We start from the raw sequence: 20,220 nt of genomic DNA on the forward strand, positions 1-20,220 counted from the left end.
CTAACAAAACCATAAATGATATTTCTTACTACCCAAACAATGCTAGTGACACAATACATTGTCGAAGCACAAACATTACCCTAAATGCATCATATACATTGATTTCACCACAACAAAACCATGAACTAGTGATTCCAACAAAATGAGCAAAATGCATGATTTGAACCAACCAAATGAAGGGGGGATGGGGGAAGTACCTTGGGTGATGCAAATGGGCTCGATCCACCGGCCAAATCTCAAGCAATGGAGGGGGATCTAATGGGTGATTTGGTGGGGGAGAAGAGGGGGAGAGAGTGAGAGCTCGAAAGAAGAGTGGGGTGAATGAGTGGGTGGGGGAGCAGCACAGCCCCCTCCTTCAAAACCTTATCCAGAAACCTACCGCCAGAGAGCCCGGCGGTAGGTTGCAATAGCCTACCGCCATAGACCGCGACGGTAGGTCCTTTGCCACGTGTACACGGCCGTTAACGGCCAGACAGCGTCAGGGAACCTACCGACACGAGGGGCGGCGGTAGCCTGCACAAATCTACCGCCGGGGTCTCCGGCGGTAACAAAAGGGTCAAATCTCGAAAAATTTCCATAATAGGGTCAGATCTCGATTTTAGACGTGAAAAGGGTCAAAACACGAAATTTTGCCGTGCGTGGCTACGGCGAGAGCTGGCGGCGGTCGGTGGCTCGGTGCAGTTCACGTTTACCTACGTCCGTGGGTACGCGTTCTGCGTGTGTGTAGGCATGCGAGCGCATAGGCGCGTCTTTGCCCGAGTAAAATTCAGAGTTCGCGCGGTCACAGACAGTTCCTCTGTCGACTTCTGCTATTCTCCCTCGTCATGTTTGAGATAGCGCCAGCCAAAATAGGGCCATGACTGGATTATTTTGCGTCTGCAGGTCCTAAACTCTTCGTTCTGAAATAGTGCAAGATCAACTCCATCTTATCTGATATAGTAGCAGGTTACGAAAATACATACATGGAATTGACCTGAAACTTTCCAGGACAGTGTACGTGGGTCCTTGGGTGTCTCTACCATGTTCCTGGCCAATAGTCGCAAAGATCGTGTAGAAGCTAGAGAAGATCTCGAAGCTCGTCGATCAGCCCCCACACAGGAGGCAGCGGGGCTTCTTCCCTTCTCCCATAGGACGAAAAGCGGTTCTTCTTCTCTAAAAAAGAGAGACAGACCTCGGCCCTGAAGGGTCGCATCCCGATCTAGCCTTGTCGCCTCCGCGTAGCGGCAGTACTCCTACCTTGATCGACGCTTTGGTCCTCGGCCTAGCTAGGGGCTGCCCAAAGTCAATACTAAGTGCTCATTGATTTGTACTGAAAAGGCAACACTGTGTTAAAACTTCCAATCAGTTTCCTTTTGCGGTACTACGTGACTACTGACCAGTCGAGCAGAAGACTTATGGTCTGTGGTTTGAGTTCCCGTTTTTTTTTCGAAAAGAGAGGACATCCCTCGGCCTCTGCATTAAGTGATGCACACAACCTTTTATTTATCATATCAAAGTTCATCACCCGATCATAACAAAGTTCAACCAATAAATTGTCGCATGTGACTGCCTGAAGGGTAAATTAAAAAAATTAAAAAAAACGTAGGAAAATGAGCCTCGTGCATTACAAATCCTACTAGTAGGCCGCTAACCAAATCAATTGAACAAATCTCGAGAGACCATCTTTCATCGGTTGCACCCAAAGACCGTGGGCGCCCGATCCTCCTCCTTGCGTAGTAATGACCACGTATGGATCCAGCTGGTGGCCTTGAAGATAACCTGCAAAAAGTTTGGAACTTCCGTTCTGTTAAAAAATATAATCATTACGAGTGTTCCAAATGGCTCAAAGTAAAGCACAAATTCCCACACGGATCTGAAAGCTATATGGATCGTTCTTCATAGTAGCTTGGCAAGTGGGCATTGAGGGAATATATGCTAAAGCGACTCCTCATTGCCACAAAAGCAACACTTAGTGCATCCTTGCTAATCCTTTTCTTCAGATTATCTTTTGTCAGGATGACCTTGCGGTCCAAATACCACATGAAGATTTTTTTTTTCAATGGGACTTTCATTTTCCATATATATTTGTGGTGAAAAGGTTGCCCATCACTGACGAGGTCTGTATACATAGATTTGACTGTGAAGGCACAAGAAGTAGTCAACTTCCAACGGAATGTGTCTGATTCGTGTGAAAGGTTGACCATCATCAATCTTTCAACAAGGTTTGACCGGTCCGTCCATTTGTCCCCAGTTAGTTGTCTTCTACAAGCAACATTCAATGGTATGTGGCCCATCACAGAGGCAACAGAGACATCTTTCCGCTGCACAATATGATAGAGACGAGGGTATTGCATGGCTAGTGGCATGTCCCCTAGCCATGTATCTTCCCAGAACCTAGTAGTTAGACCATTTCCTACAATGAACGTCCCTCTACGAAAAAAATCAATTTTAACTCCCATGAGTCCTTTCCAGAAAGGCGAGTCTGTTGGTTTTGCCTGAACCTCAGAGAGGGTTTCTGAATGAAGGTACTTATTCTTAAGTAGTTCTTGCCAACCCCTGTGACGCCCCCGATTCAATCGTACACTAATCATACACGCAAACGTGTACGATCAAGATCAATGACTCACGGGAAGATATCACAACACAACTCTACAAATAAAATAAGTCATAGAAGCATCATATTACAAGTCAGGGGCCTCGAGGGCTCGAATACAAGAGCTCGATCATAGACGAGTCAGCGGAAGCAACAATATCTGAGTACAGACATAAGTAAACAAGTTTGCCTTAAGAAGGCTAGCACAAACTGGGATACAGATCGAAAGAGGCACAGGCCTCCTGCCTGAGATCCTCCTAAACTACTCCTGGTCGTCGTCAGCGGCCTTAAGAAGGCTAGCACAAACTGGGATACAGATCGAAAGAGGCACAGGCCTCCTGCCTGGGATCCTCCTAAACTACTCCTGGTCGTCCTCAGCGGCCTGCACGTAGTAGTAGGCACCTCCAGTGTAGTAGGAGTCGTCGTCGACGGTGGCGTCTGGCTCCTGGGCTCCGGCATCTGGTTGCGGTAACCAGGTAGAAGGGAAAGGGGGAAAAGAGGGAGAAAAGCAACCGTGAGTACTCATCCAAAGTACTCGCAAGCAAGGAGCTACACTACATATGCATGTGTATATGTGTAAAGGGCCATATCGGTGGACTGAACTGCAGAATGCCAGAATAAGAGGGGGATAGCTAATCCTGTCGAAGACTACGCTTCTGGCAGCCTCCATCTTGCAGCATGTGGAAGAGAGTAGATGGTAAGTTCACCAAGTATCATCGCATAGCATAATCCTACCCGGCGATCTCCTCCTCGTCGCCCTGTTAGAGAGCGATCACCGGGTTATATCTGGCACTTGGAAGGGTGTGTTTTATTAAGTATCCGGTTCTAGTTGTCATAAGGTCAAGGTACAACTCCAAGTCGTCATGTTACCGAAGATCACGGCTATTCGAATAGATAAACTTCCCTACAGGGGTGCACCACATAACCCAACATGCTCGATCCCATTTGGCCGGACACACTTTCCTGGGTCATGCCCGGCCTCGGAAGATCAACACGTCGCAGCCCTACCTAGGCACAACAGAGAGGTCAGCACGCCGGTCTAAATCCTATGGCGCAGGGGTCTGGGCCCATCGCCCATTGCACACCTGCACGTTGCGAGGGCGGCCGGAAGCAGAACTAGCCCCCTTAATACAAGAGCAGACTTACGTTCCAATCCGGCGCGCGCCGCTCAATCGCTGACATCAAGAAGGCTTCGGCTGATACCACGACGTCGAGTGCCCATAATTGTTCCCGCGTAGCTGGTTAGTGCGTATAGGCCAGTGGCCAGACTCAGATCAAATACCAAGATCTTCTTAAGCGTGTTAAGTATCCGGGAACGCCGACCAGGGCCAGGCCCACCTCTCTCCTAGGTGGTCTCAACCTGCCCTATCGCTCCGCCACAAAGTAACAGTCGGGGGCCGTCGGAAACCTAGGCCCACCTCTACCGGGATGGAGCCACCTGCCCCTTCAGCCCCCATCTCCGAACAGTATCATAAGTAATGTAACAGTATAAAGTATATAATATATGCCCGTGATCACCTCCCGAAGTGATCACGACCCAGTAGTATAGCATGGCAGACGGACAAGAGTGTAGGGCCACTGATGGAACACTAGCATCCTATACTAAGCAGTAGGATAGCAGGTAAGGGTAACAACTGTAGCAACAATGACAGGCTATGCATCAGAATAGGATTAACCGAAAGCAGTAACATGCTACACTACTCTAATGCAAGCAGTATAGAGAAGGAATAGGCGATATCTGGTGATCAAGGGGGGGGCTTGCCTGGTTGCTCTGGCAAGAAGAAGGGGTCGTCGTCGATGTAGCCGATCACAGGGGTATCGGCAACGGTCTCGGAGCCTACCGGAAAGAAGTAACGGAGGGGGAACACAATAAATAACAGAGCAATCAAATGTAACACAAAGCAAGACGCGGCAATACGTTGTGCTAGGGGTGACATAACGCAGGGATATGTGATACCAGTGAAGGGGGGAAACATCCGGGAAAGTATCCCAGGTGTTTCGCGTTTTCGGGCAGATGAACCGGAGGGGGAAAGTTGCGTGTTCGATATGCTAGGGGTGTGTGGCGGACAAACGGGCCGCGTATTCGGATTCGTCTCGTCGTTCTGAGCAACTTTCATGTACAAAGTTTTTCCATCCGAGCTACGGTTTATTTTATATTATTTTCTAAAGTTTTAAATCATTTTTAGAATTTATTTAATTCAACTTTATCCAGAATAGAGTTTGCTGACGTCAGCAGTCAACAGAGGCATTGACTGGTCAGCTGACGTGTGGGTCCCGTTCGTCATTGACTGTTTAGTCTAATTAGGGTTTAACTAATCTAATTACTGTTTAATTAAACTAACTAGTTAATTAGATTAATTAAATAGGATTAATTAACTAAATAATTAATTAATTATTACTTATTTATTTATTTTTTATATTCAATTTTTTTTAGCGTTCCAGGGGCTGGGCCCCGGTTGTCAATGGCCAGAGGCCTTAGCGGGCGCACGGGCGACGGATTTACGGGCGCGGGCGCCAGAACGGGCGTGTGCCCGAGGGGGCGCTGGGCACGCACGGATACCAGCGGCCAGAGCCAGTGGCTCGCACGGGGGATGTCAGGAGAGGGCGGAGGTGGGGCAGCAGGGTATCTCCGCGCGAGCTCGACAAGGCGAGCGCGGGCAACGCCGGAGCAGCAATGGCTTGGGTCGAGCGGGGCGTTGCCGGCGAGGCAGCAGGGAAGCAGCAGGCAGCAAGGCGATGCGCGGCAGGGAAGGCGCGGGGAGCAGAGCGGCATGGCGAGGCCTGCGCGGTCGCGGGCGGCGAGGGGCGCAGGGCGGCGCGCTGGGAGAGAGGGCGGCGAGCGGCGCGGTGCAGATGAGCACATTGCGGGCACGCGCGTGAGACGAGAGGCCGGAGCGGGCGAGTGCCACGGTGGTGCGGCGGAGGCCACGACAGAGCGGGACGAGAGGAGCAGGGGGCGGCCACGGGCGAGTGCGACGACCGGGCACGGTGCGTGAGCGGGAGGAGCGGCGAGCGGGGCTTGGCCCGTGCTACGACGTGGTGAATGGGACGACGACGCGGGGCGCGATGAGCGCGCGCTGGCGGTGCCGGACAAGGTGACGCGCGAGAGAGAGGGGAGGTGGAGGCCGAGCCTCACCGCGGGAGTGTAGGGCTACGGGCAGCGGGGGTCGAGGAGGTGGACGGGGACGACATCGGCGTGGAGGAGGCAGGCCGGCGAGGAGGTCCTAGGCGGCGGCGTTGTCCCTGCGGCGGCGGCGGCGTTCGAGCCCTCCCTTTTCCCGATCCATATCGGGATCGATGGGGGGTTGGAGGAGAGACGTGCGGGAGTGGGAGGGGGCGAGTGGGGAGTGGGGTAGGTTAGGGTTTCGGTGGGTGAGGGGATAAGGAGGAGTGGGTGGAAGTGGCCGGCTGGGCCGGCCCATTCGGGCGGCTGGGGTCCGCGTGGATGGCCAGCTGGGCCAAAAGGCCCAGTGGGGGGCTTTTATTCTGTTTTTTTGTCTTATTCTTTTAATTATTTCTTTTACTGTTTTATTTCATTCCAACGTATTTAGGCATTTTCTAAAAATGTGTGTTCCGCACTATAATTACCTAGGCATTTAACTGCACACTCCGAACAGTGTTTGAAAATTTTTGATGCTTGACAAAAATACAAATTTGAATCTGAATAGTTTTGACCCAACGTGAGATTAGCAACAGTAACGGAGGTGACGTGGCATCATTAGCGGAGTTTTACTGTAGCCTAATTATCCGGGCGTCACAACCCCCGTCCTCGGTAAGTATCTTGTAGAGCCATTTGCTCAACAAACACTTATTTTTAATCTCAAGGTCTTCCACCCCTAGACCTCCTTGGTCTTTAGGGCGACAGATCACATCCCATCTTGTCAGGCGGTATTTACGCTTATGTTCATCAGACTGCCAGAAAAACCTGGATCTATAGTAATCCAATATTTTCTTACCTATTTAGGTATTTGAAAGAAAGATAACATGAACATAGGTAAGCTTGTGAGAACGACATTGACTAAGGTGAGCCTTTCCCCATAAGACATAAGCTTACCAATCCAACAACTCAATTTTTTCTCAAAGCGATCCTCAATACCTTTCCATTCCTTTTTTTTACTATTTACTGTAGAGCAACAGCCCCATAGTTTTTTTATTCCAGAAATTATTGCCCAGGCCTGTTTAAATTCGCTCCCACCGAGAGTCGAAGCCAGGACCTGGGGTGCTACTAAGGTCGCTGCAACCACTAGGCTACAGGCCCATTCGCACCTTTCCATGCCTCTTGTGGAAGTTAATTTTGAGATCAGATAACTGCTCGAATAAACAAAGAATAAGTTTCATATTTTTTGCCTTTTCAATGTCATGTTCCATGAAGATGATGTTGTCATCTGCATATTGAAGTATCGATACCCCACCGTCCACAAGATGAGGAATTAAGCCCGCAACATGACCTGCTTCCTTGGCTCGGCTAATGAGAACCGCTAGAAGATCTGCCACAAAGTTGAAAAGAATAGGCGACATAGGGTCTCCCTGTCTGAAACCCTTTCGTGTCTGGAAATAGTGACCAATGTCATTATTTACCTTGACACCCACGCTGCCCCCTTTGACAAATGTGTCAATCCATTGGCACCATTTTCTTGAGAAGCATTTCATGCGCATACATTGTTGCAAGAATGGCCATTTAACTTTGTCATAGGCTTTTTCAAAATCCACTTTGAAGACAACTCCATCCAGTTTCTTCGGGTGTAGCTCGTGAATCATTTCATGCAAGACAACAACCCAATCCAGGATGTGTCACCCTGGCATGAACACTGACTAGGTCGTCTCACTACTTTGTGGTTTGAGTTCCGTGGGAACATTGCCCATGGTTTTCGTAGTTTCATTTTGCCCTTGATTTTGCTGTGCATTTCTAAGATAATTACAACATCTTCTCTTTTTTCTGCGAGGAAACTTTCGATCTATTTATCTTCAATCATGGCTATACAATGAACATCAGAAATAATAAAAATTACATCCATATGGATAGACCACCTAGCGACGACCAAGTACTGAAGTGAGACGAATGCGCGCCGCTATCATTGCCCCTACCTCGCCGGAGCCGGGCAAAACTTGTTGTAGTAGACAGACGAAAAGTCGTCATGCTGAGACCCCATAGGACCAGCGCAGCAGAACAACAACCTCCGCCGGTGAAGAGTACCGTAGATTGGAAGGATCCAACCTGAAGACACACAAACGTAGATGAACTACAACCATATCCGAGGAAATCCACCAAGGACAGATCCGCCGGAGACACATCTTCACACGCCCACCAACGATACTAGACACACCACCGGGACTGGGGCTAGCCGGAGAGAACCTTATTCCATCTTAAAGGAACCGCCGCCGTCTCGTCTTCCTGAGTAGGACAGAAACCCTAACAAAACTCAAAGAAACATATGGAAATAGAGCCCTCTCGTCAGCATGGGCCGGGATCCACCGCACCGCCATGGCCCTAATGCCACCGGAGACGAGACATACTGGCGGCGGCACAAACGGGAGGTAGAGAAACCCTAGTCATTTTTTAGAGAAGGAGGCGGTTGCGTAGGCATATTTTCTTTCTAATGAAGCTTTTAGTTACAACATCTTCACCGGATGATGTAAAAGTTAATGCCTAAAGATGGTTTTAGGGTAGGAGGGAGAAGGGTTTTGGACACCTTTTTTTGCTGTAACACATGCCTTAAAACTAGTGTCATAAATTTTGTAAAGCAATTGAAACATGAGATCCAACGGTGGGAAGCCAGGGAGGCGGATCTGGCGGTCGCCAGGTGCCGAGCTCGATTTTGGCCTGCGGAGGCCGAGGAAAGGTGGCAAGGGCGGGGCAGGGGCCGGAGGGGAGCCGTCAGATGCAGCCAAATCCAGAGATGACAAGGAGCGGCTCACCGACGACCATTTGAGTGCCGAAGCGGCCGCTCATCAATGTCGGTGGGCGGCGGTGGTGCTGTGTCAACAATATCGAGGCAATGGGGGTGCTATGGTGACAATATCGGGCGGCGACAACCCGGGATCCAGTGGGGTCTCGGCAAACATCCCAAGTAGCGGGGCTGGGGGTGGTCAACGGAGTCGTGGCGACGGAGAGAACCGGCCGCAATCGGAATGGGGTGACGATAATCGATGGGGTTAGGTTCCCGCCACAACATTTTTGATTTTAGGGCAGCCGCTAGAGGTGCTACAAATTTGCAGCACTTGTTGTAAATTTAGAGCAGTAGTATAAAAATACACTATGTACATAGAGAACTTGTTTTTTTATCCAAGTGTCTTGTCGTGGTTTTGTCACGGTAGATGTCTGTAGTGTCAGGACTTAGTCGCGAGGCCAACGCATCTATGTGGTAGCTTGAGAGGGGTTGAGTGGAATCGAGAGACGCAACACAAGACAAGGATTTAGACAGCTTCGGGCCCCGGGAAACATCATCCGGTAACAACCCTACATGTTGTTTGAGGCTAGGTCTCATTATGATCACGAGGGAGTCGCCGGTAAATCGGCTCTTTGTGTCTAGCCCTAGAGATTGTTTCTTCTTGCTTGTCGCTTGTCCCTCTTTGGGGAGCCATGCCCCTCCTTATATATGTTGAAGGGGCGGGTTACATGTGGAGTCCTATTAGGATTAGGACTAGTCTACCTTCTAATACAATTCGGATACAAGTCCGGGTCTTAACTCTTTGTAAGGTAAATATTCCTTATGCCTTTCCTTGTAAAGCGGCCCACCATAGTATGAACCGGCCTTCATGAACCGCCCGTTGGGCCACCGGGTCTTGTCGCTCCTCTGACCCGCCTGCCGGATTACCAATGAATCGTAAACCGCCAGGTCCAAACGGGTCGCCAGTGAATCGTCAAGTCTTAGCCGGGTCTCAAGTAAACCGCCAAGTCCGGCCGGTTTACGCTGCGGGGTATATCCCCGACATTAGCCCCCAGTTTAATTTGGATTTATCCTTGTTAAACTGATCCTGTAAAACAAACACAAGAACAAATTTGACAGACTATGCTCCGGGTTAAGAATTCTTGTAAACCGGCATCTGATCATCCTTAAGTCCTTGTCATTTCCTCCTTCTAGAAAATCCGAGTCAACAAGCCAGCTTCATACTTAATTTGCTGACATTGGTTTCTCACAGAGAAATATTGTGAAGAATAATCCACTTGAGTCGGCTTCCAAAGCGCCGGCTTAAGAAATATTGGTTTTGAAATACTTATCTGATATTCAACCAGTTTGAAGATGTAGAACTTGCCGGTTTATCATTGCTAAAACTACCGGGTTATAAAAACTGATAATTTCGGGTCATGATTGTTTCCAACGCCAGTTCATGATTGTTCCCAACGCCGGTTCATGATTATTGATGACACAGGGTTATGATTGTTGAAGACACCGGGTCATAATGATTGGTGATGCCGGGTCAATCTGGTTTGCTTAAAACTGAAAATAGGAAGATATTTCTCCCTTATATCCATATTACCTGTAGCCCCCAAGTCTTGAACAAAACAAAGTGATGATTTGAGACTTGTTTCCATATAATTACTGCCACTTTGAAGAAATCCATGTTGTTCATCTCTAGTAAAAACTGAATACTCCATATATGTAGCCCCGAAGTACCGGGTTGTCATGCTTGCAGCAATCTGGGACTTGTAATTGCTTATAAAAACTTCAATCGGTGTAACCCCCAAGGGCCGGGTCATTATGCAATAATGAGCAGGGACTTTGTAAATATAATCATGTAGACGTGAGCAGTGATGTGTAGCCCCCAAGGGCCGGCTCATTATGATGTGATGAGTCGGGTCTTTAATAAGATGAGCAAAAAATGACTTTGCATTAGCCCCCAAGTGTCACGGTGCATGCTTGCAGCGACATGAGACTTGCATATTTGATATAACCTCAATTTAAATAATGTAGCCCCCAAGTGCCGGGTCGTAAGCCTGCAGCGACTCGGGACTATTCCTTTAATTGTAGAATAAATCATATCCATCGATAATATAATAGCCATTGTGCTAAAGCGACTTTGAAAACCTTAATCATAATACTGGTTATTGATAACCATAATAAAATCCAGCCATGTTGGCTATTTGAAGATTTGAATAATATAATCCAATGATTTATAAGCGCATGATTCCAATAGCGCAATCCCAATATATACTGGCGACTTATAGTCCCAAGCCAGTCCGGGTTAATAAACACTGGATAATTTATCATCATACTGGCGACTTATAGTCGAAAACCAGGCCGGGTTAATAAACACCGGTGATTTATAATCATGCTTTATTCAACACGTTTCTGCATGCAACAAGTTTAAAGTGTCCTGACGATTTACCGCCGGACGGGTCATAATGCCCAACATATAACCCGGTTTTATAACCAAGGCTGCACTTAAGAATAATCAAATATGAAATATATCATACCTGTGACATTGAACCATATTGTTGGTTTTACCAACTTTTTATAGTAAGGGTGATAACCCCAATTTTGAGTACTGATAACTCCTTCCATATTGTGCCGGTTTATGATAAAACCGTACCGGGTTGTGATAAACACCGGATTATACATATTCAATGCTGGTGACTTGTAGTCGAAACCAGACCGGGTTAATAACACCGGATTATAATTGATCATGTATTTTTAACTTGTAATTGAAAGCCAAGCCGGGTCAATGAACGTCGGTTTAACAGAAAACATCATAAGCTTTGTCAAAAGAGAGAAAAACTTAGCAAAAAGCAAATGAAAACTTGTAGTCGAGGCTTTTCACGGGCTGCCAGGCCCCAAATTCGAGGCTTTTCATGGGCTGCCAGGCCACTGAATTAAACCATTTCACCAAGCCTTTTAAGATGGTCCTCAATCCTTAACTAATCATCATTTTAACTTGACAAGTTCAGGATCCTTTTCTGGAGTAACTCGCCAAAGTTCGAAGGGTCATACCAGGTTTACCTGGGTGGAGTGACTTACTTAAATAGGGAGGCTAACCCGGGGTTTTAGGTGTATACACCAGGCTTCCAAGCCCTGGCTTGATAGCCTATTACAAGTGTAGATTCTTTGTTCATTTCGACAGCAAAGAATCCCCAAGTAACATTTTGAGCTGTGCTCAGTGGGTGCCCATGTTTGAGTTGTTGTTTTACAACACTCTCTTTGGCCCCGGAGTAATTTGGCTTTGAGCCGATCAAGAGGTGTGACTATAGTTCGGATACGACCAAGCCCCCAAGTGATGTTGTGGTATTGCGCCGATCAAGAGGTGTAGCTATGGTTCGGATACGACCAAGCCCCCAAGTGATTTTTATATAAAGCTTTGATAAGCTGAATCAAGGGGTAAACCGGACGCTGCTTTATAAAATAGAAGCCCCCATGTGATCAATAATATGATAGGCCAATAAGGCGGGATACCCATGTTTGAACCGCGCATCATGGCAGCAGGTCCTCTTCGGCAACTTTTAACTTTTTGCAAGAGATAAATTCTTCTTGAACCGGGATTTTGAACCGGATATTGAGGGCTTCAAAGCTTTGTGGGAGACATCTTTCCCTTGAACCGGATTTTAAACCGGAATCTTCATTTTCAGCCGAAAATTTTCTGACGGCCTTTAAACTCGAACTTGCGAGAAGTTAATTCCTTTTTGAACCGGACATTTTCAAACCGGTTTTGAGAGCTTCAGAGCTTTTGTGGGAGAACAGATTCCCTTGAACCGGATCTTAAACCGCCATTCTTCATTTTGAACCGGAAATTTTCTGACGACCTTTAAATTTTCATCAAGATGGTAGTAGCCTCCGGGACCGGGTTATCTTTCCCTCCAACGTCCTGGGGTTCTTGGCTTCACTGAAAACCGGCAACATTTGCTGAGTCATATCATTGTAGCCCCCGAGTCTCAAGGTGACTCGAGGAGTTGGCTTGAGATTCTCCATATTTGACCGTGATATAAACCGGCATAACTTGTATATCATTGGTGTTGATAGCATGATATGAATCCACAGAAGGTTGAGGTGACTGCGGCAGGTTATAAATGATCCCGTATGAACCGTGTCAGCAACTCGGCCAATGGTTCCTTCCAACTGGCTATTTGAAGTTGTCCAAACTGTAGTGGCGGCGACTTGTGCGCCTGCCCATTGAGCCACCAGTGTAAACGGCTGTTGATAGTATATGATCATTTGCCTCCATTTTGTTTGAAAGAAAATCGGGCTACCCAAGCTGTGACTTGCTCATACTCAATAAACAGCTTCATGCGGACGGGTGCGGCCCGGTATGTTGATGTAGACCAGGCCGCGAGAGACGGATGACAAGGACGACCGCAGCATCAGAGGCAGCTCGTACAGATGAGTCGGCCGCGGCATTGTAAGCCGGTGCAGACGGGGGAAATCGGTCGTATGCTGGTGTAGACCGGACTGCGGGGGACGGCGGCTGTGCACGTGTTATTGGGTAATTCGCACGGTCCTGACGAGTTGACGCGGACTGGATCGCGATATAAACCGGCATGGATTATCCAATAGCTCAGCGATATAATAATCCCTTTTTGTGATAGACAATTTGTCCTGCATTGGAAAACTTGCAAGCCAGAGTATTTGCTCTTTTTTAAAGAAAGCAATATATAATGTGAAAATATAGTGGATGGATTTCACCTGATATGTTAGCCAGAAAATATCCACCGCGGAGTTGATGATCACCACGGTGAAGCTAACATCAATCATGGACGAGTCGGCCATACGAGCAGACGGATGAACCGGCCGCGGCGTTGTAAACCGGTGCGGACGAGCAAGTTGTCCTCCGCGTTGTAAACTGGCGCGGACGCATGAACCGGTGGCCAGGGCGGACGGGCGAGTCGTCCGTGGTGTTGTATGGTGGTGCGGACGGGCGAGTCAGCCGGCGCGTTGATGTAAATCGGACCATGATACGCGTGTCCGTGAATGGCATAAAAATTGTCCTGTGTAAAAATATTACAGGACAGAGTAATTGTTCTTTGACAAGAAACAATAAGTGTTTAATACATAAATTTAGATGAATACCACCTGATGTTTGGGCGGACAGTAAAACCACCGCAGCATCAGAAGCGGCTTCGGAGTGATGAGTCGGTCGCGGCCTTGTAAGCCGGCACACACGAGCCAGTTGTCCTCCGTGTTATAAACCGGTGCGGACGCGTGAACCAGCGGCAAGGGCGGACGGGCGAGTCGTCCGTGGCGTTGTAAGGTGGCGCGGACGGGCAAGTTAGCCGGCGCGTTGATTTAAACCGGACCGCGATACGCGTGTCCGTGAAACTGCGCGGCACAGCCGAACGTACCTCCGTGGTATACTACCACCCCTTTTTTAATAGTCTTCCTGCATAAAAATATTACAGGCCAGAGTAATTGTTGTCGGATGAATTAACATATACTTATAAATACATAAGAAAAATAACACATTGTATTTTTTGCCGGATAAACCCAGATGCTGGCGCTTGATAATGCATAGTACCCTCCGCGTTGTAAACCGGACCGGAGCAGCGGCGGGCAGCTTGGCCCCGCTGTGGTTGAGGTATATCTGCAAGCGACTTGGAGTCCAGCTTGGCACAGCGGCAGCGCAGGTCGACACGGCAGTGTGGAGGCGAAGGTGAGGCTGGCTTGGTGCAGCTATGGCTGACGAAGCAAAAACGTGACGACAGCAACCACTTGCGGTCGCGAAGCGTAGGCCCAAACCAGCTTGCAAGTCAACAGCGGAGCTCGAGTCCGCGAAGACATCTGCTTCCGAGTCGTGGCTGTATCCATTGGCTCACGTCCGTGTCCTCCTCCACGTCGCGGTCTTTTTCTGAAAGTGCTCTTCTTCTTTTGGTAATTGAAAAGCCAAACCAATACTACCAACGGCTCCACGTCCTGGTACTAGTATTCACTACTAGTACTAGTTAAAGTAATACATGATGTTTCTTTGGATTTGACCCGGTCTTCACGTAGTAAACTATGAATAATTCCTTTGGGGAGATCCAGGGTGCTTGTCCGTGGATGGTAAAACGTGGTTGTGTTTCTTTGACTGGCCACGCCGGGCTGCAGCGAATTTTGCCTCCGATCGGGCTCAGCGACTTCGTAGAATAGCGCAGCGGAAATCGACCCGGACGGGTCGCCATGTCGCGTGCGGCCACGCAGGCAACCCTAAATTTTTCTTGAACCTTAAATCTCACAAATCTTCAAATCTGGACCGATGAACTTGGCGTTGATGCAAATCCTTTCAAAACCAGCTTTTTTATCCGAAAAATTACGAGCCCCTCGATCCCTAGGAGTGATCCCTCCAAGAACTCAACACCACCGTGCGCCTGGCCCCACGGTGGGCGCCAACTGTCGTTGTTTTGTCACGGCAGATGTCCTTAGTGTCAGGACTTAGTCGCGAGGCCAACCCATCTATGTGGTAGCTTGAGAAGGGTTGAGTGGAATCGAGAGACGCAACACAAGACAAGGATTTAGACAGCTTCGGGCCCCGGGAAACATCATCCGGTAACAACCCTACATGTTGTTTGAGGCTAGGTCTCATTATGATCACGAGGGAGTCGCCGGTAAATCGGTTCTTTGTGTCTAGCCCTAGAGATTGTTTCTTCTTGCTTGTCGCTTGTCCCTCTTTGGGGAGCCCTGCCCCTCCTTATATATGTTGAAGGGGTGGGTTACATGTGGAGTCCTATTAGGATTAGGACTAGTCTACCTTCTAATACAAACCGGATACAAGTCCGGGTCTTAACTCTTTATAAGGTAAATATTCCTTATGCCTTTCCTTGTAAAGTGGCCCACCATAGTATGAACCGGCCTTCATGAACCGCACGTTGGGCCACCGGGTCTTGTCGCTCCTCTGACCAGCCTGCCGGATTACCAATGAATCGTAAACCGACAGGTCCAAACGGGTCGCCAGTGAATCGTCATGTCTTAGTCGGGTCTCAAGTGAACCGCCAAGTCCGGCCGGGTTATATTTCCGACCGGTTTACGCTGCGGGGTAATATCCCCGACATGTCTCGTATGACAGTTTTTGGGCGTAGCGCCTGTCAGAGATACTTCGAGATACCAGGGCGAGATCATATTTTCTACTTGCAGAGCACTATTCTCTTGCAGAGATGCTTTAGAAGCTGAATTATGTGCAATCATGGAAGGTCTATCTTTAGCAGTTCAGAGAACTGGACTTCCCATTGCTATCGAAATGGGTTCGAGTATGGCGGTGTCTATGGTCTCTTGTGACGAAGTAGATCGGTCAGTTTATGCCTCCTTGGTGAATGAAATAAGCCTGCTATTGTGTCTTAGGAAAACTTGTTTTGCTTAAGTTTCTTGTTCTCAGAATAAGGCTAGTGGTAGTTTAGCTAGAATTGTTAGAGTAGAAGGATGGACTATAACTTGGTTAGGGTCCGGTCCTGATGAAGTTTTGGGAATTGTCCTTGATGACTGTAAAGACATTGTGATTGAGTAATACAAGTATTTCTCCCAAAAAAAAGATGCTCATACTTGCAGTATTTACTCTGGCTGACTGGCACACATTGTTCGAAATCATAATCACAGAGGACAGTGGAGCAATGGTGCCCCGGACCTGGGGGGGGGGGGGGGGGGTCCTGGCATGACTCCTGGAGCCCATGGGCCGGGCCTGGTCAACATTCTGGGTCCTCCAGTGTCTGGAGGCCGGGCCTGGTCATTTTGGGGCCAGTGTCGGGAGCCCGGGCCTAAATGAAGGCGCAGTGGGCCCGTGGCCTCTTTTCGCTATCAATATGACGATCTATGCCCCCGTTCTCCTTCAAATAGCCACCCCGGCTGCGCTGCCTGCCTACCTCCTCGTTCTCTCTGCTCTCCTCTCACTAAGACACTGACCATCACAGTGTCACACGCAGACGCTTCATCGGCTGAATCACCAGCCAAGGTAAAGCATCAACACATACACGAGCAAGCAAGGAAAGCCAAGCTTAGCTGTCTCCGATCACAGCCGGCCGCAGAGAGAGAGAGGGAGATGTCGAGCCGCCGTGGCCGGATCACCGACGAAGAGATCAACGAGCTCATCTCCAAGATCCAGGCGGTGCTCCCGGAATCATCCCGCCGCCGCTCCGCGAGCCGGGTACGTACTCACGCGAGCGCGCATTGGTCCTCCTGCGAGTTGCTTGTTCCGTGCGTGCGTCCGTGCAGTGCACCGTCACTGACGTACAGGCCGGCCGCGACGGTGCATTTCGTCATGGCGGCGCCGCCAAGTCCACCCTGAGAAGGATTAACGCTGTTATTTTTCTTCCTCACTGTTCCTGACATGAATGCTACGCTGTGCTGTGCAGTCGTCGGCGTCGAAGCTACTGAAGGAGACGTGCGGATACATCAAGAGCCTCCACCAGGAGGTTGACGATCTCTCCGATAGGCTCTCGGAGCTAATGTCGACCTTGGACGAGACCAGCCCCCAGGCCGAGATCATCCGGAGCCTTCTCCGCTAGCCGGATTTTATCCTACCGATCGAGCCAGTAGGCAGTAGCTACATATATATTAGCTTGAATTCATCGGCCGAAGAGGGAGACGAAGAGGCAAGACAAGAGAAGAGAAGACAACAAGAGAGGCATAGCATTTTTTAGCTGCTGCTTGTTTCTTTTCCTTCCTGCTCCCCCGTCTCCGGTACGTCGTCGTCTGTGTGTGTTTGTGTTTGTGAGGCCCTCATTTAGCTTCCGGTATACTCCTACTCCACTGTGTTTCATTTATGCACCGGGTTGGTAGAGGTTAATAATATATATGGTACTTCTACTGATTAGCTGAGTGTATTACTACTAGCTTGTAGACGTGTGTGTTTGTGCTGTTATAGGCCTGTAGCTTTGTCACTGTTTTCTACTGATTAGTTTCTCTCAGACTGATGAGATGCATCCTCTAGCTATAGAGGTGTTGTTTTGTACTACTACTAGTACTATCAATTGCTAGCTTTGTCCCTGTTTTCCAACGGACAAGCTAGCTAGGTTAACGACGACCGTGGACTACGGAGAACTGTCTGTTTTTGTACTATCTGTTTAATTACTGCCACGTCTTCTCTGCATAACTTACTACTCCGTACGGTCAAGTTATTTGGAGCAATGTGCAAGTGCCACGTAGGCCCTGTTTTGATTCATGGGTTAGAGCTAGTTTGAGCTAGTTTGGGTTCAAATAGCTCTAAAGTCTTCAAACATGAGACTAGTTTAAACTAGTTGCATCTAACCCACCTAAAAAACTATCCCATCCAAGATGTGCTAATTGGAGCTAGTTCTCCTAGTGCATTTATTGTTAATCTAACCTTGTCATCCAAACACCTCTTTGACTAGAGTTAGTTCAAGGTTAGTCATGAGCTAAAAACTAACTCTAACATCTAGCTAAGTTAGAGTATCCAAACAGGACCATAGAAAAATGAAGAACCTCTCGTGCGTGCTAGCGGGCGTACGTGCGCATGTACCGTCGAAATAGTCGGTGTGCTTGTAAATGTAAGAAGATATAAAAATGAGCGAGACGTTCCATGATGCAAAAGAGCCCTATTACCTAGAGGGTCAACATTTTGGCTTCTCGAGTGATAGGCCCCACGAAAAGCAGGTGTCTTCATCTTTTGTGAACTTGGCCCCATGAAATGTCAACTTTTCGCAAACAAGATCTCCGCAATCAAGCACGGCGTCGGATCCCTCCAAACTATAGTCGATCAACAGTAAAAAGAAAAACACAAGTCGATCGACATGGCAGTGCAGGTACGAGAGCCGTCCGATCAGCTGCCAAAGCATGAGATCCGTAGTGTTTTCTTCTGGTTATTTTGGTTTATAGAGACGTCTCATGTTCGAAGTGGATCATATACGTATACTACAAATAGAAAACACTTGCATTCCGTCACCTGCGTTTCAAGCGCGTGCACAGTGTGGCCTTTCTTTGTCCGTATCTACATCGTCGTCTCCAGTGGAACGGCTTGCTCTCGCTTCCACTGTGATGGTGCCGACGGTTTTGCTTTCTCCGATCTCACGGACTGCGCAGGTGTATCCCCGGCTTTAGTTCTCGATCAAATAGCCTAGTCAAAATCTCTCGGCCTGTGCACAGCTACAGACAGTATACTATACTCCATCGAACACGCGGGTTATGGATTATCTTAGAGCAGTACCCTCAAATCCTTCTCAAACATCCGTGGACATACCAGGTTAGTGTTCGGACAGGAGAGAAGAAAAAAGTGACCCGCCAGACAATCATATCAGTTTTATACTGTCTACAAACTCTTATATCCAAACCATAGGATAGTTAGTCCGCCACGCAGGATGCAGCCCAACCCGGACCGTCATTTCTCTCTTTCTTTCTTTTTCCGTCTTCACAAATTACAGGCATGTAACCAGACATATAAGGGACAAAATGTAGATCAAAGTTGCATAGAAGCTTAAAACAGACATGTTTAGAAACTGATAGGACGCGCCTATTAACGTCGGAGGGGTTAAATTTGCCAAGTCCGTCTATAGATTCCTGCCCTCAATGGGTCAGCGTGACTAATTGCTCGTGCATTCCAAGACCTTGGCCGATACATACAAAACCCACGCGCTTAGGAAAATGGCTACCGCTCAAGAAACCGTGCAGGGAACGGGCACAGCTTTGTTAATCTGGAGCCTGAGGGGAGGGGAAAGCCGGCTCGATCTCTCTCCAGAGACGCATAAACTAGCTGTTTGTTTATGAGTTCCAAAACCCTGGATGGGCCGCCGGTGTTCAGGCTCAGGTTCTTCTGGCTGGTGCGTGGAAAGCAGAGCCGGAGATGCGTGCATCCCCCCGATGCGTGTGTGCGTGCGGGTGTGTCTGCAGGAGCAAGGCATGGAAATGGTCTCGGCCTCGGAGCGAGCAATTCGTGGAGGAAACAAACTTTCTGTCTGCGACGTGAAGCCAGCCCGCCCGGCCGGTGCGGTGCGGTGCCCCTGTAACGAGGAGGCGTGTCCAGTCTCGGTCAGTCTCTCCCTAGAAATGTGCCTCACTTGTCTTGTCAGGCCGGTCAACACATCGGCGAGCTGCGAATCACACAAGTCACAGCTGAACTAGTGCTAATCAATTGCTCGATCCACGCGTACGTGCCCGGTGGCTCGTGCGCATTATACTAGTATGGCGTCGTACGAGACGTGCACGAGGAACGCATGCCCGTCCGGTGTGCTACTCGCACCTTTGCATGTGTGGTGTGTATCCGCGGAGCCTGTCCGAGACGTGGCGTGCGGGTGAGAAGGACTCGCTCGGATCTGGGAGGTGCTCGCTATTACTGTTGCAGCTACCGGCGGCCGGCGGTTGGACTGGCAGGTGGTGGCCGGTCGCCGATCGGTTGGTTTGGTTTCCTCCCCGGCGATCCACTTGCAGGACAGCAGGGGTCCGGCGGTGGTACTGTGCAGGGCCGGCGGGGTCGCTGTCGGCGTACCGTTGGATCCGGCACGGCAGCTGCTCATAAAAGGCGAATCTGTCCCGGCGCGCGTAGGGGCCGGCCAGTCGGTCGGGCGGGCAACGAGGCAACAGACACAGGCACGCGTTGCTGCTGAATGCCGATGACTGGTGAGATAGATGGCCCTGCCCTGGCCACCCACACAGATCTCACTTTCGCTGTTCCTGTGCGCCAGTCCGGGCCATGTAGGCGGCACAGCGGCCCGACTGACTCATCCATCAGGCCTGTGCTTGTTTTGCGCTGCACGCGACGCGAGCGTCAAGAATGGCCAGCGCGTCCGTCCGTCGTCATGGACAAGC

General features: G+C 49.1%; 1 protein-coding gene across 1 annotated transcript; it reads left to right on the forward strand.

Moving 5' to 3' along the window:
• The first annotated feature begins 16,331 nt into the window (after positions 1–16,331).
• LOC123100305 (transcription factor ILI3) lies at positions 16,332–17,375 on the forward strand. The gene is made up of 2 exons (XM_044522247.1): positions 16,332–16,606; positions 16,815–17,375. Exons 1-2 carry the CDS (start codon positions 16,502–16,504, stop codon positions 16,965–16,967), a joined length of 258 nt encoding a protein of 85 aa, XP_044378182.1. The 5' UTR covers positions 16,332–16,501; the 3' UTR covers positions 16,968–17,375.
• The last annotated feature ends 2,845 nt before the right edge of the window (positions 17,376–20,220 follow it).

Source organism: Triticum aestivum, chromosome 4D (genome assembly GCF_018294505.1).
Source record: "Triticum aestivum cultivar Chinese Spring chromosome 4D, IWGSC CS RefSeq v2.1, whole genome shotgun sequence".
NCBI classification, from domain to species: domain Eukaryota; kingdom Viridiplantae; phylum Streptophyta; class Magnoliopsida; order Poales; family Poaceae; genus Triticum; species Triticum aestivum.